General features: G+C 37.5%; 1 protein-coding gene across 3 annotated transcripts in view; it reads left to right on the forward strand.

Annotated features, from left to right (window-relative positions):
* Nucleotides 1-25,543, forward strand: part of LOC137296914 (RNA polymerase II-associated protein 3-like) — a 166,732-nt gene that overhangs the window by 14,711 nt on the left and 126,478 nt on the right. For 2 of the 3 annotated variants that reach the window (XM_067828813.1, XM_067828811.1), the window contains exons 2-3: nt 10,329-10,454; nt 22,915-23,025. In XM_067828813.1, the coding sequence (XP_067684914.1) occupies nt 10,386-10,454; nt 22,915-23,025 (180 nt within the window). In that variant the 5' untranslated portion in view covers nt 10,329-10,385. Of the gene's footprint in view, nt 1-9,251; nt 9,351-10,328; nt 10,455-22,914; nt 23,026-25,543 lie in introns of those variants that run through there. The other variant, XM_067828812.1, reaches the window with a different exon arrangement.

Below are 25,543 nucleotides of genomic sequence, written 5' to 3' on the forward strand. Positions count from 1 at the left end.
TCCAGAGGAGAACTCAAAAACTTCTTAATATCTGTCAGTAAAACTTGGCAGATATTTAGGGCAGACCCCAAAGTGGTGCCTTTTGGTTTTTAAAGGTTTTTGTGATATATTATTTTCTTGGTTTCCATGGAAACGTTTTGGACTTAGTCTCAAAATGGAGGGAGTGACTTTGCTGATTACAGATATATGGCATTTATAAGTTTCATGAATTCCATGGAAACAATTCAAACTTAGTCTAGAAAAACAAGGAGTAACTGTGAGATGATTTGTCCTTTCAAACATGTTGGGGTCGGGGAGATATGTCATCTTCTGATGACTCTTGTTTAGGAGTTTCATACACTGGTTAAGGTCAAAGTTACTCTTCAAAATATTTTTGTCTTTGAACAACTACATAGCAAGATATCAGGAGAGTTCGAGAGTAATGTTTTTGTTGACATTTTACTTCATCTTAAACTATGACCTTTACTTTCATTTCTTTTTAAGTTTAATTTGATATGTGTTGGGAGACAATGTCATCTTAGTGACAATGCTTGTGATTTACATCTTTCAGTTATCTTATCATGATGGCTTGAAACCTGGTCTTCCACTTGCAGTAAAGGTCTTGGGTTACCTTTCATTTTGTGTGGCATCAGCTGTGTTAGTAAAGGTGTTGTTGTGTTGAGGCTGTTGGTTGTTATGTTGTTGCTGCTACTGTTGATCTGGCTGTAAGGGGTGATTGGTCTCACCATCTTTTGTGAACATGCATCTCTTGATGAGATTAGAGAGGTGTCTGCAGTTTTGGCAGTAAACTTTGTCATCTTGTGTTTAGGCAAGATATGATTTTGGGGTGTTGAACTATTCTAGCTGGTTCCACTTACCTGGGGGGTTTTTGCATGCAAACAACATCATAACCTTATAAAGGCCCGAGAGCATGGGTGTACTGATCATAGAAGAGTTTTTGTTTCTTGAGTAAAAGACCTATTTCAGTCTGTCAGTCAAAACTGGTGCATACGTCAATTTCAGCCAATCAGCAGTCCGGGTGCACTTCATGGATTTGTCAAACTTACTTCCGGGGTCAATCGATGCCTCTGAAGCAATGTGCTTCGAATTATGCCATTCACATGTAGCGGCCACAAAATTTCCGAGTCCCGTGCTGGGATTCGAACGACGGACCTTCTGATCTGAAGTCGGACGCCTTGTCCACATGACCAAAGAGGTTAACCCCGTCAGCAAGCTGACAAGGTAAGGATGTCATCCATGGGATGACTCCACGCCCTGCTACACACACTCGCTACATCTATTATATATTGCTGCGATTTGATTTGTACCGTCAACAAAACCAATACGGTCAAGACAAAACAAATTGAGGTGGATCAAGAAATGCGATAGGCCTCATGATCAGTTAACCGACGAAAACTATGTAAGTGTAGTGATTTTCAGGAATATTTTACTGGATGAAATAAAATTGTATTTCTTAACTAAGAGAACATTATTTGTTTTGTATTTTTGTCACAACAAATTCTGTTTACACATATGGGAGGTACATTCATGTATTTTAAGAGTAATATAGTAATAAAAAAAACTGTCATAATTAATTGATTGGAAATAAGAACAAAATATGGCCTTTTTTAAGAATCTTGCATCCTTTAGTAAACTTTGAAAGGTAGTAAAATCAATAATAAACTCATCAATTGTAAATAATTATACTTACTTGACGGACATAGTAGAGTCATGTTGTTTTAAAGCAGAGTTGGCATTCAAAAACTATGTACATATTATGGCAGCAATCATTTGGTACTGAATTAGTTTCTTTACTCCTGCTTTAAGATATCTGTTTTTTATAATAATATACAGTGAAGCCTCGATAATCCGGACAGTTGTGTTTTTCAGCAAATTCGTCCGTATTGCAGATCATCCGGACTACTGAATTTCAGCAAGAGTTGCTTCCCTTTACTATATCAAACAAGACACGACACTGAATAAAACAAATAAGCATTTAATGTATATATGTATATGTAATGCAAGGATAACAATAAATTATAAACATCATCGAAGCACATTTATGACTTGCAGCATTATCTAGTAACAGAATCGCTTTAAGTCCATGTGACTGCATCTGCCTGTCAAATTACTTCAGCCAATCACAGAAGAGCTCACTTGTCATCCACGCCTTTGTGTTATGCCTGTATCTCACGTAGACTTCTGGGTTGAAATTACGTCCAAAACATCTCGGTCTCCTTGCTTTGCCGATCACAAACGGCTTAATTTTGATAGTTCCAGTTGCATTGGCACACAATGCCACAGTTATTCTATCCTTCGACCGTTTAACGCCAGGCGTGGCTTTCGTTGCCAATGTGTAGTTCGGTCCTAATTTGTAGAAATGTCCTGTTTCATGCTGATACAAGTGTCAAACGAACTGTGAATGTACAGCATCTTCTGTCGGGGACTTTTTGTCTAATTACAACAACAACCCTTAATTGACATTTCTCCAAAGTTAACAAGAGTTTATCATGTCAACTCAATGTCACCCAGTGTTTATTGCTCCCAATGACAGAGCAATAAGTTATGTAAACATCGACGGGAGTCGCAGTTACGGTTCGTGAACATCATTTACAGTGTCCGAACAATGAAGCGATTTACTGTTTGTTTTACTGATTGGTTACACCTTTTTAGCGCCCGGTTCCGGAAACTGAATTTCCGGATTATGGGTGCAAATTATATAGGCATTGATTGGTAACAAGCTGAAATCATCCGGGAGGTGAGACATCCGGATTGTCGGCGTCCAGACTAACGAGGCTTCACTGTATTAACTAAAAATCATTCTGAAAGTGAAAATTACTAGTATCATAACACATAAAGTTATTTCAACAAATGGTGCCCTGGTCACGCCCTGGTACGGCATTATTCAGTCTTTGAACATCATAATTTGCAAAATTCTCAGTTGACTATTCATGTCACTGGAATGAACACTGAATCATATATTTAATCTAAATTTTAAGTAATACTTCTTAGAAATCACCACCTTTTGAGGAGGTGATCATTGTTTGAAGACTGCGCCAAAGTAGTGTTTATCAAGATGTTGGTTTTTGGACAAATTGTTTAAAGGTCACATGCAATGTAAAACACAACTTTACAGATTCTGGTACCTTTCGGTGTCCACTTACCAAAACAAATCATCAAAAATGCCAATTCAAACCTATAAAGTTGAAAAAAAGCGTGATGAAAAACTTAACACTTATCAGACTATACGACATGAAGAAAATTGATTTATGACTCATGCACCCTAGTCCCATCTCTGCCACATTATGTAATTAGGCAGTTGTGATACACATGACATATTTTTTATGTCTGTGGCTTGCTAACAAACTACATATATTTTTTTCAGATGACTGGATTTGACAGAAACTGGTGCAAACTCTTGTCAGTTTCAAGTCATGCTTTGTACTTGGACGAATGACAGATTCCAGCCACGCATCTCTACTGAGATGATTTTTGATTGGATCAAGCGCAAATTCACTTCCAAGAGTGAAATTGTTCTGTGTTATCCAACGTAATGCAAAATCCTGTTGTTCATCAATCAAATATATATTTTGCTACTAGTAGAAAGTAGTTTAGACTGTGTAAACCATCCTAAACAGTATTTATTCTCAGATGTTGGATCTTCGTAACTGGGGGCCGGCATTTTTAGAACAGAATGATTTATAACCAGTATTACAACAAGGATTTTGACAATCATCTGTGAAAAGTTGTATCTTGGAAAATAAGCAAAGCAGGTGACAAAATTAAATGGCAGTAGATGTATAAATGTAAAGCTTTCGCATTTCAAAACAGTTGTCACAATTGGAGGTTTAGACAAGCATATAAACAAGATAATCCACCCACGGAAATGTGCATGAATACTACAGCAAACCACCCTCTGGTTGGTTGAAATTGTGTTTGCATTAGATGATTGTGCACTGTGTTTAAATATTGAAACGAGTAGTTATCATGATGTTTAATGTCAATAGAAGATTTATGTTTTTTTGCCCCCATATTTATGATCTTTAGAGCATACATGCAATTCAAAACTTTTCTGATTCTGATACCTTTCAGCAACAAATTATTAAAAAATGCAATTTCGGCTTGAAAATTTATGTGATGAAAAACTCCACAAAATTGGAGTTAAAACGATTCACTAAAAATAGTTGTTTCAACAGCTGTGGTATGCTGCACACATGGCCCATATGCAGCGAATAGGTTCGTGCTGTTTGAATCACGATGCCCGGATTATAAGGTTGTGAGCAAAAGTAGTCCAATCTTGGTTGTGGGCACAAACAACATACAGTGTATAAGCTACTCGTTAGATTGAAAAAGATGCTGATTGGGATAAGCAGCCTCTGTCACACACAAAGTGCAATGTCGGTATTGTTGACATCTGTGTGTGCCTGCCTGTCTGCTAAATGACAGTATGCAATGACTTCAGTCATTGACCACATGCAATTTGAACTTGACACCTGCGCATATCAGCAAATGAACTAGCCAATGAAAATCTTCATTACATACCCAGCTGGGTTCCATATCTCGGCTGCTTCAGGTAGTAAATCCAAGTACAAAATATTGCACTTTTGATTTGCAATTGGACTTTGATAATTTTGTTTCTTTGTGGTTGTTTTTTCATAATCAACAAGTGTATTATGTGTCATGAAGAAGTGATAATTGTGTTTTAATTATGTTTATTTTGGGGGTTGGATCTGAGGTTTATGTGTTCAGGTCAACCATGACTGACAAATCCTGGGGAGGATACAACCCTTCGTAGAATCATCTGCTGACATCATTTGTTATACCCACAGCTCAAAGCAGCATGTCGACTGGTTGAACAATAGATTATTTATTTTGTTCATGACTGATGTGTTTGTGTGCCATAGAATCACTGCATATGTAACAGCATTCCATCACTGACATCCTTGTACATCCCTGATGGGCCACAAGGCCAGTTTTCATGGACAACAATGCAAGGCCACTTCATGCATGTGCTGTTGGTGATTTTGAAGTAATTATGAGACAGTAAGACCTTTGTTGAGGACCACAACTCTTTCTACAGTCAATTTGATTGTCATGATTTATCAATGAGAGAGCTCAAATCAGTGAAGGTGCACTGAAAGTCATATCCATATATCAGAAGGTGATGTCATTCAAAGCTGACAACCTTGAAAGAGTCCAGAGTTCAACTGTGTACAGTCTTCAGTAGATGGTTTCAATTGTCAGTGGATACACACTTAATTCCTTCAGTCTGGAAAGCATAAGAAATTGTACCACTTCCTAAAAAGACTCAACCTAAAGAACTCAACAACTACAGGCCAGTTGCTCTCACATCCTATGGCAATGAAGTTACTGGAACACATCTTGTTTGGACATTTCCAACAGGAAATTGCTGACATACAGGACCAGCTTCAATTCACCTACAGGTCAAGGCAAGGAGTTCTTTAATAAAGTCTATAAACATCTAGACACACCTAAGTCATACACCAGGATCCTCTTCGATGACTTTTCATCTGCATTTAACACCACCCAGCCAGATATCATGATACTGAAACTGTTAGACATGGGCCTCAAACCTCAAGAAATGGATTTGAAACTTTCTCGTGGACAGGCAGCAGTACGTGAAAGTTAATGGGACTGTATCGAATAAACAGACCACCAACACTGGTGCACCACAAGGCTGTGGAATGTCATCAGTTCTTTTCACCTTCTACACTATTGATTGTGTAAGTTCTAATTCCGCCTCTGTTGATGCAGCAATTATTGGCCAACTGGGCAAGACTGATTCTGAAGAACTTTTATGCAAGATTTATATATTTCATTTATTATGTGCCCATTTTTCTCCTGCAGATATTATCACCTAATTTCCATATGGATGTTTCATGCATCATAAATATCTTTGTAATCTGTACTGTCTCTGTAGTACTCTACGAGTTCAGCTCTAAGTTTATCCTAGTGCTAGATAGTACCTGCTTTGATAGTACTCCAGCCAGCTTATAGGGTTCAAGAATGAAGATTTTATGGATATCAACTTCTTTATATGAAAACACCATAAAATCTTCAATCTTCATTCTTATGCCTTTCACTTCTAAATGCCCTTCAAAGACTTTATAGGGTTCAAGCCCAGCGTTCTGCCTATGCCTGTTGCTTATTTGTTAAATCATGTTTAATATCCCATGGTATCACTATCCTGTCATGGGACCATAAAAAGGTACTAGAATCCCGTGGTTCAGTTTGTTAACAGCCTCCATACTGTCAAGAGTTCTCCTCTGACTATTAATCTCAATATAGCACACAGGAACACAACTGTACATCTTGCATATTAATTATCTCATTGTTACTTTTCTATTTTGTAAATATTTGACATATAAAGCTCACAGCATAATAATGCTAATATTTCATGCAGTATTTGTTGAAAGTGTTCAAATGATGTTCAATCGTTCTCAAAGTTGTTAAACCTGAATTTAGATATTTTGTCAATGCATTGTATTTTATAGTCAGGTTAAATAACAAATTGTTTCTGTTTGTTCTAGTTTTCCAAACCTCATCCATTCATCCACTCATCCACTTTCTATCAATGATTCCAGTAGCTATTGATCAACCTGCATTCAAATTCCTTGAAAGGCATTAAAGTATTATTCTATTCTATGGGTCACAAAATGTGCTGGAAAGATGTTCATAAGGGTCTCATCAGGAATTCATGCAAAACCTCAACTTTAAATTCAATGTCTTACACAATCAACAAGGAGGAGGGTCAGTGAAGTTATGAATAGCAGTTGGCAAATGTTACACCCCGATATTGACATTATGCTTGGTTATTGATGCTTATTTGATTTCTTGAAGATTGTACATCAGGATTTTGAAAATGTTAATGTCATACAACCAAAGTTGTTTGTGTTACAAACTGAGTTAGTGTTTTTTCATGTTTGCATCTCTTAGAGTTTTTTCTTCTTTTTGTTATTAGAATTTTTATATAGTTATTCCTTGAGCATATGGTTATCCCTATAGGTATTATCTCTATCAGTTCCTTTCCTATAATTAATGGTAAGAAAAATTTTGGGTGTTACGATGCTTTTTATCACCCAGGCTTAGGAGTGTTTCCAGTTTTAGGTGAATGTTGTGTCCTGTGAATTCTGAACCATCATCCTGTGTTGTTTGAAGTGAATGCTGTGTAGTAGGACGTGTTTGGTTGGTTGTTTCATTTTACAGTGGGTGCATTTGTCTGTTTCTTGTTTTATATTTTTTGTAGATGGCAATGTAATTTTGTGAAGCCTGTTTGTAATTTGGTTATCACCCTGTCAGTATTAGAATTACATGAGTTTTTTTTGGTAGGATTTTAATTTAGAATCTTAATTTTGACACTTAAGTAGCTACAATAGATCATATTTACATCTCACATCTGTGTGTTTGAAAACTATATAGTCAAAATAAATGGTACGTGTGTCTGTTGGGGACACTAATTGAACTGATTCTTGAAGAGCTCTGAATTCTGGAACCAACTGAAATCTTTAGTATTGATTATACAAGATTGAATACATTGCTTCCACAATCTATAAGAGTGATGCACAATCATACTAAATAAACCTAGCTTAAGTGTTATTTGTTACTCTTATACACTGGGTCTAACAAAACCTAGTAAGAGGTTGCGTAAGGTTACCTTTGAGTGACCTAGGCCCATCCAATCAAAAGCGAGACAGCTTAACTGATTTAACCAATCAGACAATGGCTACTGTTTAAGGTTTGGTGTGACTTACATAGTACACCAGTCACTCACACTGATCTCTCAACAAATGAAAATCCGCATGTGACACTGATATTTGACCTGCAGTATATAAGCTTTTTGGTTTTTGTTTTGACATGGTTACCATTAGCTAATATTTCAGCAAGCTGACATCCTTTAATATTGCCCAAAGCGCTATTTTCAGTGACTGATTGCTCACTGCTTGTGGCATGCTCCATGTGCATCATCTGATCATCTACGATACATGTGTGTAAGTTCAAAAGGTATGTGCAAGTGTCCACGTTCAAGATTTGGTAAGCTGTGCTCTGATTGGTCAGTCTCAAAGGTTATCTGGTTTTAGACCCAGTGTAAAAGAGTTACGAACAGTACTGGGTCCAAGTTTGCTTAGATTGAATGCATGATCAATTGCTCAGCAGTCCATCTGCACCGATGCCATTGTTTCACGGTGTACTGGCAATCAGCTGGTCTGAATTTAGACAACAACCATGTGATGGATACTTGACAAGAAGGGTAGCCTTAACATAAGTTCTGACCATAAGTTCAGATAACATTGGGTCTCATGTCAAACTTCATGCTTCAGCTAGATAATACCTGTCCAGTTGTTGCTTGTGTAGGGACAGATTTTTTGATACAGCAGAACATTCTGATACTCCCCTGGCCATCCATTTCTCAGGACCTGCCTCCTATTGTGCAGTCTTTACCTCATGCCCAGATTCAGTAATTTGGACAAGTGTTGATTCTGACATGTGAACTGGCTTTTTTTACCGCACTTCACATAAAAATAACGCATTTATGCTTCAAATCATTTCAGGACCACTGCTTTGTGTTGAGTAGAGGGTTTTTGCAAATGTTGAATGAAGAATCAAGAATTAGAAATATTTAATGTTTGAAAAGTTTGGTCAAGCAAAAATATGAAAATATTGGTCAGAATGTTTTCAAATTTGGAAAATATCTGCTTTGTCTAAACAGAAGGTACAGTGCAGACAGGTTTCCGATTTTTCCAAGTTTTATAAATGTTAATGGTTTTACATATTTTGAACTTGCAAAAACACAAGGGAATTTTTGTTCAACCAAGAATCTGTTTGAATGGATTGTCTGTGCATTTGTGGGTCAACCTCCATAAGTATAGGTAAGATGCAATGAGAAAGTTATCTGGAATATCTCACATATGTCCTGAGCTCCGTGAAAAGTCCATAACATTTGTTCCACCAATAACTTAACGATCATTTAATGGATTGTGTAAATATAGGATTTCTTTACATACACATCAATGAACAAACTGTTTAAAATGAAATTGTTTTCTAACTTGTTACAGTTAGTGTTAATTAGTTTATCATCATGGGAGTCCAATAGCTAAAACACTTTGTCAATATTTAAAGTTAATTTCAGTTCAAATTATCATTCAAAAGTGTAAATGTTTACATGTGGCCAGTGAATTTCCACTGCCCTGTGACCTTAACCTTCATGTGTAATGTCAAAGTTCACAGGTCACATCATGACCTCTCAAAAGCTCATGCAATGTGGAGCACATGCTTGTCAGTGTGTATTGGACTTCCATGCTGCCTGGTTGTCACCCAGCTAACTGTAAGCTGAACTATGTACAGACACACATGTGAGTACTTTATCTTTTCATTGCTAGTTTATGCTATGTCTAAATTGCAATGGAATTGTTTATATGCAAGAATGTTAATTGGTTAGTGCAGAAATTGTTAACATATTTCACACAATTACTTGCAAATTTGTTAGTTTTGCATATTGTGCTCTTGACTAATGCATTCAGATATGATTCAAATGTAGTACTGAATGTTATGTACTGTGAAATTTGTACATTTTCCAAATTTCATTGAAAGCTATTGTTTGTTGTAGTTTTCTGAACCTCATCAGTGTCACAACTGTAACCCTCAACTCAACTCATTTGTCTCAGCCATGTATAAACTGTAATTTTTGAAGTCTACATAATAAACCCTATTGATATGAGTGTCAGTTTTGTGGTCTTGTGTTAACAGATTGTTTCCAGATTTGGGTAATGAATTGTTTACAGGAAAGGGTCAGTGGGGTAACCAAGTGGTATAAGTGTTCACTCTTCACACTTATGATAAGACCTGGGGCAGAATTATTTTTTGTCTTTTACTGGCATTTAGAAGTTAAGGTAGATGACCAAGATATTTTATGGATTAATCTTCTTTAATCTTTTCCTCACAACATAACATTTTGGTCATTATAGATCCCTTTCTCAGGTGAACTGACTATTTTTTGTCAGGAATAATCATTGTTGTCCAGCTGAACATGTTGTTTGCTGGAGGTGTATTAGTGAAGCCTAGCAGACATTTTTTGGTATGTTTTCATTTTTGAAATCAGATAAACGCACGCATTTGATGGACTATTTTTATTTACTCAGTTGGAGACTTGTGAAGTTATTATGGGTGGAGATGTGTTCACTTCTGGAACTGACAAGTGATTCATCCTTTTGTTAAAACTAGGAAAATATTCTGGTCATGAAAGTTATTTTCTTGTGAATAATTTTGCATTTCAGCCAAGGTCTTTTCCCTTCATCTTCTTGAAAGTGACATTTTGTTTTTCTTCTTTTCAGCATATCCCACCTGTCCGTAATTCTTTAGACAGGAAAAAAAAGAAGGAAAAGAAGAAAATGACCATTGTAAAAGAACCGAAAAAAATCAGCGGTTATGACTATCATTCATGGGACAAGTTTGATGTTGTAAGTCCATTTGTTTTAATAAGACAATTTTTAGTATGTACTATTTCTTAATAATATTTCATTACTAATTTTAGAATTATTTGGATACTTTCTGGCACCTCAGATGGGGTGTGACCTCCTGGCCTTGTCTTTCAGTGCAAAGCAGTACACTATTCACGTACATTCCATGAAGTATCACAAAATTTACTCACCAGTTCATGGTGAAATTAAGCCACAGTGTAAAATAGTATGTTATGAAGACTCACTGCAAAAAGTGTTGATGCTGACCGTCTAAAACCTGCATTTTTAAAATATATGTTTCCTTTTTAAATCCAGAATTGAATTTCCACTGCACCAGTCGTGAGGCCAGAGGTGGTGCATCTCCATAAAAACCTCTTAGTGAAAGTTAAAGCTTCAATCCATGTTCCTATTTCACTTTCTTCCCTAGCAATCAGTGAAACTGATGCCCTCCTCCACACCCCTGACCCACTGCTGTGCAGGGTTGTACACTAATTTGACTTCACAAATAGTGGAACATTTGATTTACCCCCTAGACAGGTGATGTTGGCTTGATGCAAATTTCATTATGTTCTTTAGTAAACCTTTCTAAGTCTTTTACAACAGCAAGATTCTCTTAAATGCAACTTGATAATATAACAGTCTGTACCTCTCCAAACCCAAACAGCTAAAACAAATGCTTAGTTTTAGTATGCTTACTTTTGGGTCAGATCTAGCTACACTGACTCCTGCAATGATAACTTGACATCTCTCATTATCCAGCTGATCATACAGATTTCCTCACAAAACAGATCCAAAACTAATAGCACACCTGAAAGCACAGACAAACAAGCCCGTGAATAATGCTGAGGTTCTGGACCGGGTGCTGTCATACTATTTCCATCGTGTGACTGCCCCAGAAGATCTATCAGTCACACTTTTGACAGTCAGACAACGTGACTGATGACAAATTTTTCATCATATCTGAATCATCCATGAAAATGTGTCTTGATGTAGTCAGGTATTGTGGACATGTAGTGAAGATGAAGCTTCGCTGCCGCAAGTCAAACCAGTATCATCACCTTACCTACCATACATTAAATTTCTTGTGAATGAGAAGATTAGACATGATTACAGCTGTGGTATGCACCTGGAACTTGATAAAGCACTCCTATTTTCTGGATGATGAGAAACAAAACTTGCTGTAACTCTCTCACATTCCAAAGGTAATGGAACCTTAGTGATTGTAAAACATACAATCTGTTGGCAAATGAAAAGTAAGAAAATGATTCCAATTCATGATGTTTTAATAGCATAACCAATGTGATGTTGACACTATTGATTTTTGATGAAAATAGTCACTGAACAAGTATGGTCATAGCATTGTCAATGGCTGACTTGAAAGAAATTATGCACAAGGAATGCAACATGTTAACATCTGATGGGTCTGGCATCATTATGGGGTGTGTCCCCCACATGCTTGGATGACAGCTTGAATCCTCCTCCTCATACTACTGTTAAACCTTCTGATATGATCAAGTGGCAATTGCCACCATTCTTCATGCAAAGCAGCTTCCAACAGTGCAAGGTTCTGGAGAGGGGGTTCTCTCAACTTCACATTGTGTCCAAGAAAGTCCCAGATGTGCTCCAAAGAATACAAATCGGGGCTCATTGCTGGCCAAGGCATTGTCATGATAGCCTCATTCTGGAGATGTTTGGTCACAGCACTTGAACTATGCAGCCTGGCGTTGTCGTCCATGAATATCAAGTGAGTAGCCAACGGGTGGTTGTCAAAGAGAGGCACGACAACTGAATGGAAAATATCCCAGATGTACTGCTGACCATCAAGATTTCCTCGGACGGTCGCCATTTGCAGTTTACAGTCGTGTGAAAGACAACCCCAGACCATAACTGATCCTCCACCATAAGGAACAGTAGGGTGGATATTCCTGGGCATGTAAGCAGTGTTTTTATGCCTCCACACTCATATTCGACCTTATGTAACGTGGAGGAGGAACCTGCTCTCATCTGATCAGTGGACCCTTCTCCATGTCCTCACTGTTGGTTCTTGTGGATAATTTGTCTGTTGGGTACCCACAAGTGCTTCAAAACCAAACTTGTGGCAATGGGTTCTCACCTGTGCCAGGCTGCGATCATCACAGGGCGTCATCTTCCTGGGTTATTCATGCCTTGGACAATCTCTCACATCTCCTGTCATCTGATCTTTTTGGACAAGTCGGCTAATGACTGAGTGACTCTAGCCCAGTTGTCGTCCAGTAGCTTTGAAGGACATGCCTGTTGCATGCATGCCGACAATTTGCCAACTTAGTGCTTCAGAAAGTCTTCTCCCCGCCATTTCAGTATTCATTAATGGGGACAGTGACAAATTTGTCTGTTTTTATTCCCATAAATTGCATGTCGGAGAAACTGAATTTTGGGAAAAGTGTGGATTGTATGGGAACTGAAACACCTCTTTAGACTACTGGAGATTTGTTGTAATACAAATAGATCATTCATGTTTAACGATGGTTAACAGTTGCTCTACTATCATGGGGGTGCTTAGTTGAGTTCCAGGTGTATGTTACCTGTCCAGTACTAAAGGTTATGTTCAGCTGCAGGGACTGGTAATCCGTCACGGCAGTAAAGAGAACAAAAACTTACCAGATAATATTGCTTGTGGGCCGACAGTCCATTTGAGTAAAAATCTCTGTAATGAATTGCACTCTAACTCAAAAACAAATAATCTGTTCCTCAGTTTCTCAACAGTACCATGTATGCATCAGGTGGCAAAGAATTACACAAATGTTGTGGGACAAAACACTGCCTCATTAAGTCTTAACGAATGCAATATTGCAGAAACTAATTATAGTTTAAGACTTTCCAGCAAAGCCAAGAACCAATTGTTATTACAGGGAAAATATCCACTGCTCTTCCTGGAATGTCTATTGTAATTATATATGTAAATCACCAAAGTAAATAGGAAAAACAAATGAACTCTGCACAGTTTTGTTATACTTTTTGTTAACAAAATATAAAAGTTGTTTAGCAAACATTATTTTCGTTCGATACTGCAAGATTTGTGACAAAAGTGTAGCAACAGCTCAGTCAACGGCCAGGTAAACGAGAAGCATGGACACAGTTATCACATGATGGTTTATCCTACTGATTGAGCGATTCATTTCTCACAGTGAAATATACTGCTGATGTAAAGGCTTTAATTTACAAGAACTAGGACTTCTTCAAGAACAAATAAACTGACATTTTGTACTCTTTTTAACCATTGCATATAAAAGACTTGTGGTCAGTCTTAAGTGAAAAACCAAACTCATTCTTATAAAAACTTGTTAATTCATACCAAGTGATTAAAAGTTGCCGAAAAGCTTTTTTCTTCACTCACCTGCCAATGAAACCATAGACAGGTTATGTAACTGTTGCCAGAGCCCTGCAGTGACGTCATAGGAGGACCGATTTTCAGTCAGTCGTATAGAAAATGTATAGGAAGCTGATCATTTTGCTGATTTCTCAATGTCAACAAAGACGTGCCAAATTATTGTGTTGCTCTCAATTGCTCCATGGGGTCGGGTGATGGTGTCAGTATGCACAGGCTTCCACCCAAAACCCGTACCGGTAGTTTGTGCTACATGGGTTGTTTGTGTATGCGAAGCAAGCTTGTGGAAGCCTGTGGTATATACCAAAACGGATGGTTTGCCCCCTATCTCGCTTCTAGGATAGGAAATGCTATTGAGCTTTGTTTTCATAGAGGACTAAAATCAAGACAAGACTACTTAGTACACATTGCTGACCAAAAGGATTGTGCATGAACCAAATGGTTTCTTCTTTGGAAGCAAGGTTGTGGTCGAAGTGACAATATTATTGTAAGTAATATTATATTGAGCCTCACCTCACTTCCAAGAGAGAAATGGTTATGTTACAAGCAATGTCATGCAAAATTCTATTGTCCATCAATCAAATGCATATGTTACTGACCAGTAGAAAGTAATTTTGATTTTGTAAGTCCGTGAAAACAATCTTAAATAAAATAGCGTTTATCCTCAGGCAGGGCTCCGCCATTTTTTAAAATCATGAAGTCACGGGCTAACGTCCGTTTGAATTAATGAGATTAGTCAGTTTTCATGAAGTTAGAAAATCAGAACTACTTTCTACTAATAGCTACATATGTATTTGAATCATTGCCAAAAGGATTTTGCATGACAAAACTTCTAACGTACTACTTCCAGGGAAGCTAGGTAGGGGTCGAAGTGAAAATACTGCATGATAAATTTCTTCATTTGGTTTGTGAACAATTACTCGCCAATTTGTAGACACATGTCAATGTAAGTCTTTGTATTTGGTCTTTTGATCCTAATTACTTTATAATTATATGCTTGTATGCATTTTGAAACTTAAAATGAAGCCATCTGCTCATACTCATAGCTAATGCTTAACAGGAATGTAACATCTGGACATTTTAAATTTTGCCAGTGTGAATCATAATTCGTATTCACGCCCCAGTGTAATTTGTCTGTATCATTACACTTCATGACGGAATTAATGATTCTGTTGAATGCTACAACAACTTAATAAAAACAATATGCAAATATTAAAATTAAAACAAATTAAAGTTTATAGGAGCAATGTCATGCTATTACCTTGTTTGAGGAATGTATCCATTAACATTAATATCCACAAAAAAGTGATATACCATTCATCTGTAGATTTCCCAGTGATGTCTTGTAAAAGTCTAATATGTGAAAGTGATGTATCATTTCAGGTTTTTCACATTGGTATATAGTCTCATTGGTCAGCCAAGATAACACATTTGGCAAGTAAATGCAAAAAGTAGTTTGATTGATCATTATTGGCTGACTAATCAATTTATTGCCAGTTAATCCTTTGAAAGAAGGGCGTTGTTTTTAGACACAACAGTGCATTCAGTGTAGGTTAGTAAATGTACATATATATAACACTACCTTTTGACAAATCCACATTTTAATCTGCATAAAAGTAATTAATCAATCAAGCGTGTTATCTGTGAATCCTTTGATTAATCCAGACACGAGAAATGCCAAATGGGGGCCTATGTCGAGTAATCTAAGTGGTGTTACCACTAATTATACCTCTTTTAAATTTATTAACTGAGCATCCAATGAATGATGACAAATAACATGTAGGTTTATACCACCTAATGGGGTTTTGTTTATAACGATGCCAATGAGTGATTTATGTGTTTGCACCCCCTAGAGTATATGTGATCTTTAATACTTGTTGGCTCTCAATTTCCATACTTCATATAGTTACAAACATATACAATGCAAGGTAGAAACATAGCGTGATGTTAGTAAATTCACCATATCTTCTGACACATTGAGGTTTAACTCCCTGGATGCCACAGGGACATATATGTCCCTCCTCTTCACAGCTCACTTTGAAGTCCAATAAAATTCTAAGTATACCACACACATATATATACGTCAGTTTTGAATTCTGTGGAAAATTTCCTGTTTCTTGATACCATCCACTATTTTCTCAGACCAAGCTAAAGTGCTTATAACTGCCTTTGAAAATAGGCTTCATCGTAAATGTTGCCATTTTTCACAGTATACAAAATCACGATTCAGAGCGTTATTTGCTGTATGTTTTGAAATGTGAAAATCAGCTAGATACTGTGATTGTTGAATAACAAAAATAGCATATTAATAATCACTGATCAAGTTCTCATGTAACCAGTAATAATTCTGGAATGTCGCTGATGAACCCAGAATCGGTTGGGATGTTTTCGAAAATACACACAAAAAACCCCGAAGCGTGCTTTCTGCCATATTGGATAGTGTTTGCAAAATCACGTTTCAAAAAGGCCGGTATTGAGACGCCTATTACATCGCGTATTTTTCATAGTCACGAAAAATGCATCATTGAATTCCCCAAACAATCTTAGAATCAAATTGCAAATGGTCTTTGTCATCGATACCAACATCTAGATAAAACAAAACGAAAGATACTCGGCATGAAAACGAATGCTGTGCTCGAAAGACAGCGCTTGTTTGAAATGTAAACAAAGAACAATTCTGATTTTACACTGTGGCATTTTCGGAAATTCCAACATCCAGCCGTCTAATCATTGCTTACAATGGCTCAATATGCTTAGAATAGTCAGGGGAAGAGTATCGTAGCAAGAAATAGCAAATTAATAATATATACAATGAAATCATTTGATAATTCATAAGAAACTGTCAAACTTTTAGTGCAGCGTAACGCCATGTTCGACACAAAATCACGCAGAACGACAACAGTACTTATCAGCATTTCTGGCTTCTTCTTACAATGTAAACGATAAAAACATATAGCAATACACAGATGGTCAGAATAATTCTGATAACTTACATCTCACATTTATGTACAAAAGATCCCTGAATCAAGGAAATAGTCCTCGGAAAATCTGTGTACTCTTGTCAGCGAAGCCGCTATTTTGAATGAAATCGGTCATCGGTAGTGATGTCACACATCAACATTGTTGCACATATTAGGTAATTTCTTTGAGGTGAAGGTCGGTTGAACAAGAGTAAACACAATGGCCATATCATTCTGATTGCACTTTCAGTATTGTGATGTATATTTTACATATCGTTCAGATATTTTTCCATGAAACTAATTTCATTATCTACATACATCCATGTTCAAAATATCATATGTGGATATAGGGTATACATTTTTATTCTTAGAAAGCTTTTGATTGTTTGAATAATATTTAAATGGGAAATTTACCCAGTAAGTGTACTATACCATATTTTATAAGCCTCTACGTGTGTTAGAAGATCACATGGTGCCATTACTGCAACATGTGCTTTAGTTCCTGTGATGTACAATACTTGATACGTTGGGACAAATATTGCAGTTTCATATGAACAGGTTAATAAACAACAATTTGATTCAACTTTATAAGTAAAACTGATAATATAAATGAAAATGTGTACATTTTATGAAATGTATAGGCACACATACTTAAAGGTAGTCTTGTTCATTGCATTGGTTTGTGTTGTTTTTATGGAGAAAACAATTATGAAAATTGATTGACCAGGTGCAAGTTTGTCAAACGTTTTATGATTCAGTATTCATTGTTTTAGTTAATAAAGTCAATTGAAGTTCGATTTAAACACATTTTGATGGCAGAATATCTAACTCAAACAATATTTGTATGAAAATTGTTTAGAAATGTATGAACCAGAGCATGCCTTAATTTGGACAAACCTTGCGTCCATATTCTAATAGTTCCATACTAAAAAGGGATCTCTTTGTACCTTTCATTGCACGCTTATGACGTGAAATAATTACATAATCATAAGAAGAAAAGTTTATATAATAAATGAATATTCAATGAATATTCAGGTGTTGTGAAATTTTCATTTACTCTGAAATGATGGCAGACAGGTGCTTGTGTTGCTCAAAATAACATGCTTAGTAAAACCATCTAATTGTTGATATATTCAGGACACTATTTCAGTGGTAAAGCCATTCACTTTATGGTTTGTCTAAAAAGTGTTGAATTCTGACACAGAAGCCGAGATCTTTTTACACACTGAGTGGAAATTAGGTTAGATATATACTTATCAGCACACCAGTGTCGTCTTTTTCAGACATCACAAAATGCACAAAACATGTCATGATGTCAACTAAAATGTCGGATAATGTTCAGTTATTTGATTACGTTTGAAGATGTCTTCTACTCTGTTAATGATGCAAAGTTAACCAAAATATATGTACACAAACAGGAGAATATGGGAATCTAAGAACTAAATTATGTATTGGATAGGGCTATCCAAATCGGTATTACCTGCTCTCAAGTAGTTCATTGGCATCTCTTCTTACAAATAGTGAAACTACCAAAAGGCATCATCTCGCATTGAGGAAGTTTGTATTGGAATAGTTTGGTTCACTGTGAACAAAACATATCGAAATTACACTGCCGTATCCACAGCAAATTTTGTCCATGTGATCTGAGTTACATTGACTTTATGTGAAGCATAACTGAGTTATGGCCCCTTATCTTTATATATGCATGACCTCTGGCGACGTTTGACATCATAGAAGAAAATCGATTTTGGACATTTAATACGGGTTATTTTTCATTTTGTGCGTATGACTTCATGTATTAGCACATTAATCCATTTCATATACACTTATGTCGTTCAGATATCAAGCTGCATTTTCTTCGCTCACCTTCCTTGAAGATGACAAATTTAAAAAATCGTAGCAGAGTGCTTTTATTGGTGCAAAATAAAAAACGGAATAATTTGCTGTTTTTCAACGCACACAAAAGTTTTGGACAAAATTTAGCAGTGTCTATTTCTCAAACCCCTGAGATAGTTGCTGTTATGTTTATAGCAACAGATAGGAAATTAAATATTCTACATTTTTTCAACAGCTCTGCTGTGCTGCAGCCTCTGTCACTGTCTGCCTGCCTGCCTGTCTGCTAAAGACAGTATACACAGCTTCAATCAGTGACCACGTGCAATTTGAACTTAACACCTATCAGACTATACGCCATAAACAAAATAAATTGATATATGAGTCCTGTCTCTACCACATTATGTAATTAGGCAGGTGTGATACTTGTACACATGACATGTTTATAAACAGATAGCCCAAGTACAAAATATTGCACTTTTGAACAGCGAATGTACGCTTATAATTTGTCTATTTGAATTTTTATAAGCAGCAATGTATATTATATGTCTTGAATAAGTGATAATTGTGTTTTAATTATGTTTGATTTTTTGGTTGCATGTGACCTTTAAATAAACTCTTTTTATCCCTCCTAGCACGTAATGCAGGGGGATATAGTTGACACCTCATCCGTTTGTTTTTCCATGGAATGTTTTGGTGTTAGTCTAATGACAAGGTCTGCTTTGTTTCCCGAGCATAACTCAAAAACTGTTCAATATTTTTCTGTGAAAGTTGGTAGATATATCAGTCAGAACCTAAAGTGGCGCTTTTTGCTGTGTACAGGTTTTTCTGGGTTCTTTTCTTGGTTGGCAACGTTTCAAACTTAGACTGAAAAGTGACGTGGGTTTTGTTTCCTGAGCACAACTCAAACTATATAATCTTTCAGCAAAACTTGACATATGTGTGGCAGACCACAAGGTGGTGTTTTTTTTGCAATTTACGAAGCTTTGGCATTTTTATACCCCTGGCATGTAATGCGGGGGGATATAGCCGATGCCTCGTCCATCCATCCATCCATCCATCCATCCATCCATTTGTTTCCAGAGCTTGTTCAATATTTTTAGACCAAACTTGAAAGATATAATAATCTCAACCTATAGTTGTATCTTTTGCTAGTTACACAGTTGTAGCATTTTTATTTTTTTTGTTTTTTCCATGGAACATTTTGGTTGTAGTCCAGTGGAGGGATGAGCAGAACTCAAAAACCATTGAATGTTTTTCTGCAAAACTTGGTAGATATATGTGGCAGACCCCAAAGTGGTGCCTTTTGCTACTTACAGGTTTTAGTGATTTATTGTTTTCCCAGTTTCACTGGAAACGTTTCAGACTATTTCTCAAAATGGAGGGATGGGCTTTGTTTCTGGAGCAGAACTCACAATCCGTTCTATATTTTTCTGCAAAACTTGGTAGATATATCTGTCAGAAGCTAAAATGGTGCCTTTTGCTATTTACAGGTTTTTGTCATTTCTTGGTTTCTCGATTTCATGGAAACAATTTGGACTTAATCTAAGAAAACATCAAGTAACTCTCAGATGATTTGTTCTTTCAAATATGTGGGGGGCTGGTGGGATATGTCATCTTCTGATGACTCTTGTTATGTTAACTGGTTTCTATACAAACAATTCGGACATAGTCTCAAAATGAAAGGATGGGCTTCGTTTCCAGAGCACTACATGAAAACCATTTCATATCTTTTAACAGATCTTGGCAGATATGAGACAGATCTTGAAGTGGTGCCTTTTGCTGTTTACAGATATATGGCCTTTATATTTTTCATGATTTCCATGGAAATGATTCAAACTTGATCTAAGAAAACATCAAGTAACGTCAGATGATTTGTCCTTTCAAACATGTGGGGACTGTGAGGATGTGTCGTCTTCTGAGAACTCTTGTTTTTTGTACTGCATATACTTGTAGTAGGGGTCCCCAGGTTTGGTCATAGACACTGGTTTTGGCGTTTCTGTCTTCGTCTTGTGGATCTGTCTATCGACAGATGTGTTAGCCCATCTTTGGATTGATTGCACCATCTGCCCCTCCTTTTGGAAATCAGAAACTGGTCTCTGCTTGTTCCTTCACAAAGTTTTCTACATCCTCCTTGAGTTTGTTGTATTTGTCGTCCAGCCTATACAAGAAGTGGACCAACCAAGTAGCTTTTCACTCCACACAAGCGGACAACATCGTTGCAGTTTGCTCCACATGAGCCAACAGAATCATTGTTTTGCTCTGCACATGCCCGAGTTTCCCCAGGCATAGAAGTCCAAGACAGTTGGATTTAAAGGTGTCTCTATAGCAGACAAGATGGCTGACATTTCTGCAGCACGCAATACTGCTGTGCTGGAGCGCAATGCTGGATTGGAGCTGTCGAAGAGGGTTGAAGGTTCTGCAACGGGCTCTCGCCACAGCTTGTGTTTGTGGACCCAATACTGAAGCGCATTTTGACCTTGCTTGCAGGGAGCACTCTGCAGAAGGAGTATATTTCTTGGGTGTCTTCTTGGTTCGATGAATTTTCCAAGGTATGTAATTAATAATAATAAGAGTCTTTATATGGCACCTCATCCACATCATAAAGGGACATGCCCTAAGCGCATAACATACTGAACATCATTATTATTACCCCGGATAACACAAGCTGCCTGTTAGGCGCTAGGTTAGAGTCACATGATTTTATCTCACCGGGTACCCATTTTCTGCTGGGTGAACATAGGCAAATTTGAACAAACTCACTTGATATAGGTGAGACCACATGTTTCCCATGTGCTTCATTGTGGGGCAGGACAGAAGTCCTAGAAACTCTCAGGAGTTGAACTGCCAAATATGGCCAACCATCCAAGGACTGTCCGAGCTCGACGGTGCTTAACTTCAACAGATGGTGCCCTAGGCACTACGCACAGGACCACTTGCATCAGTTCACTTGATGAAGGGCCTGAAATGACCCCAAAACATTGTGTGTCAAAGGATTAAAGGAAGATTTAGCCAATAAAATATCTTGATCAATATTTGTTTAGTTTCAGTGAAATGGAATATTGTTGAAAACAGAGAAAAATAAGGGTACTGAAACACCAGCACCATGGTTGTATCCAATGCCTGGACACAACACCCTAGTGCATGTGAATGACAGACTTACCATGCAGCTTGTGGCAAAGTTTACTTTAAAAGGAGCTGCAGACAGTATTGAAACCTCATAACTTCATCATGCCACCATTCATACTGTTGCATTGAAAACAGACCCAGGGCCATTGCATGGTTACAACATGGTGAATCCAAAAGAAATGTTGCTTACCATCTTCAGGTGTCTGCGTGTGTCATTCACAGATTGAGGGACAGGTTCCATGCCACTGGAAGTGTCCATTTGCCACAAGTTCATTGAACATTTGCACTGGGCTGTTGTGTTTGGGCATTGGAATCAAAGATTGTGCTGGAGTGTTTCAGTACCCTTTGTTTTCGCTGTTCTTTACAATGTTTTATTTCACTCAAAGTAATTGAATAATGAATCTGTTGCTTCACTGCATGTTCTAACATGTCAGTTAAAGTGCGGATTAAGCACACAGTGTTGCATCTACCTTAGAGTACAAATGACGTCCCTAAGTTTATGTATGACTATCAAATTTTAGGGTGTCCCCATACTCTGTAGTATATTATTCAAAACAGTAAGGAGATAAGGAAGTAACATGTTTAAACTTTAACATTTTGGTGGGATACCATTGGGACCAACTGCTTTACCACATTTCAAGGCATGAATTGCTCTTAGAACCTTAATTACCATAAAATGATTGTTAGACATATTAGGAATGAGTTTATGACTAATGGGCTACAAAATTTAACTCAGCTGATAAGTCCTCTTGCTGCCCAGGGTAGAATAGGCCTTGAGCAACCCATGCTTGTCGTAATAGGCCATTAAGGTGATCAGGTTCACTGACTTGGTTGACCAGTTGCGCAGAACGATGTTCCTGTTGTTGATCACTGGATTGTCTGGTCCAAACTTACAAACCTCCGCCATATAGCTTGAATATTGCTTTATAATGTTGAGTATTTTTTCCAGACCAGAGATACATGGGAACCTTTGTTGGCCAGTCTGAGTGGTGTAATCACTAACTGTACATATTAAAAATTTATTAACTGACCAGCTGAGCAATAAATTCAGATTGTTGGCTTGGAACTTCAATCACTTTGGATGAGTGCCTCTTTCATTGTTTGATCATCACACATGAAACACTTTCAGTCTGTACCAGTGTCCATGAATCATGACTTCATATTTGCCTTTCAGAACAAGGCCATTGAGGAAGTGGATAGGGAGAGAGAATCATCCTCAGAGTATGAGACAGATGAAGAATGGAATACAGAAAGGAAATACCTTGCAGAGGAAGAAAAGGAAAAGGTGATTCATTTATTTTCAAAATACAGACTCAGGAAGAACTGAACAAAAAATCTGATCTCATTAGTATGTTTGAAAGTTAAAATCTAATACCAGAGCTAAGTATATACTGCCACTGAAGGCTTCCATCTGGTACCAAACACACATTGCACCTTTTCAGTATAACCAAGAGTCATCAGAAGATGACATACCCTGGCCTCCACATATTTGAAAGGACAAATCATCTGACGGTTACTTAATGTCTTTTTACACTAAGTTTGAATTGTTTGCATGGAATTCATGAAAAATATATGTGCCATATATCTGAACAGCCAAAGGCACCACTTCAAGATCTCTCATATCTGCCAAGATCTGGTGAAAGATATCAAATGGTTTTCGAGTTGTGCTCCGGTAACGAAACCTAACCCTCCATTTTGAGCCTAAGTCAGAATTGTTTCCATGGAAACCAGTAAAAATAAAAACGCCAAAACATTGTAAACAGCAAAAGGCATCACTTTGTGGTCTGCCTCAAATATCTGCTGTTTTGCTGAAAGATATCAAATAGTTGTGCTCTGGAAACAAAGCCCATTCCTCCATTTTGAGATGTTTCCGTGGAAACAAAGAAAATCAAATCACAAATACCTGTAAATAACAAAAGGCACCACTTTGGGTTCCGATTGACATATGTACCAAAGTTTGCAGAAAAAAATATTGAACAGTCTTTGAGTTCTGCTCTGGAAACAAAGCCAATCCCTCCATTTTGAGACTACGTCTGAATCGTTTCCATGGAAACCCAGAAAATGATAAATCACAAAAACCTGTACATAGCAAAAGGCACCACACTTAGGGGTCTGCCACACATATCTACCAAGTTTTGCTGAAAGATATTCAAAAGTTTTGACTTCTGCTCCGGAAACAAAACCCACCCAAAACAAAACCAAGACCAAAACATTCAATGGAAAAACAAAAAAATTAAAATGCCAAAACTCTGAAAGTAACAAAAGGTACAACCATAGATTCAGATTATTATATGTATCAATTTTGGTCTAAAAATATTTTACCGTTTCTGAGTTATGCTCCAGAAACAAAATGATTATGGACAGATGGACAGTCAGTCCATCAACTATTACATGCGAGGGGGATAAAAAGGACAAGCAGTGCAACAACCGGCACCCGTGGCGAGCCACCTCCTCATGGTGGGTGTTGGTCCACCAACCCGTTTGCCACGGGTTGCGGCCCTGTGAATGCGGAGGAAGGGATCCAGGTGGTTGAGGGCAATAGGAGCTTGCAACCGTGTTCCTGTTGCTCAATACACCACTTCGGCCCTGACTTTGCCTAGACGGGTGGTCGAATAGTCCCAAGTCGACCAATCAGCTGGTCATGCCAAGCCCTGTGCATGGGGTATTATTATATTTATCAATGCACATATATCATTTGGAATCGTTGGAAATTTGGACTTGGCTTTATAATCTAAAACATTTTGAATTTGAAGTATGTTGTTCTGTAATTTGCCTAGAGTCCTATGCCAGAAGGCGCTGGCTCATGGGCCAGTCTGGTAGAATTATTAATCTTTTAATTCTTCTGCTGGAGTATATCATGCGCGTATCCTTGGTGCTGCAAGCTGGAGGCCCGCTTGCTTTAGCATTGTCCTTGTGATACTCCGTGGTGGGTGGGGAGCTTGGATGATGAACCATATGACACCAATCATGGCTTATGAAATACCCCCCAAAAAAAACAAACGTCCACTTGAAATTGATCCCGTTGATACTTCTCATAGACCGTCTCTATCGATTGAGTATTGGCCACGTTTCCTCGTTATTGAGACTCCGGACAAGACACCATTGAAGTTGAACCCTTTCGCAGTATCTAAGGGCATTCAAGGTATTGCTGGGGATGTTAAGAACATTAGACGCCTGCGTTCGGGTGCACTGCTAATTGAGTGTGGCAAGAAACAGCAGTCAACCAATCTGATGAGCATTGAATCTTTTGTGGGCTTTCCGGTCACGGTCTCTGCTCACAAGACCTTGAACACAAGTAAAGGTATCTTCAGAGATCATGATTGGTTGTTTGCTGACATGTCTGAACTTGATATAGCATGCGAAATGAAGGATCAAGGTGTGCTGTATGTGAAGCGCTTTTCCTCCCGAAAAAAACAATGAAACAATCCAAACAAATACCTATCTGTTTTCTTTTTCATTGCCGAATGCTCCCAAATCAGTAAAGGCGGGTTACTGCAATATCCAAGTTGAAACCTACATCCCCAACCCGCTCAGGTGTTTTAAATGTCAGAAATATGGACATGGTGTATCTACCTGCACATTGTCTGTTGTGTGTGCTCACTGTGGTGAGAAGACACACAACAGAAGATAGTGCATTTTTTAAAGTCATTGTCACAAACTGCTCAGGTGACCATTCATCTTTGTCAAAACAGTGTCCAATATATGAAAATAAAGTTCACCCAAAATATCTTTTTCTGAGGCAAAGAAACTGGTGAAGAGATCTGACCTTCTAGAAAGTTATGCTACAGTGGCAAAATCATCAT

This window comes from Haliotis asinina, chromosome 9 (assembly GCF_037392515.1).
Source record: "Haliotis asinina isolate JCU_RB_2024 chromosome 9, JCU_Hal_asi_v2, whole genome shotgun sequence".
Taxonomy (NCBI): domain Eukaryota; kingdom Metazoa; phylum Mollusca; class Gastropoda; order Lepetellida; family Haliotidae; genus Haliotis; species Haliotis asinina.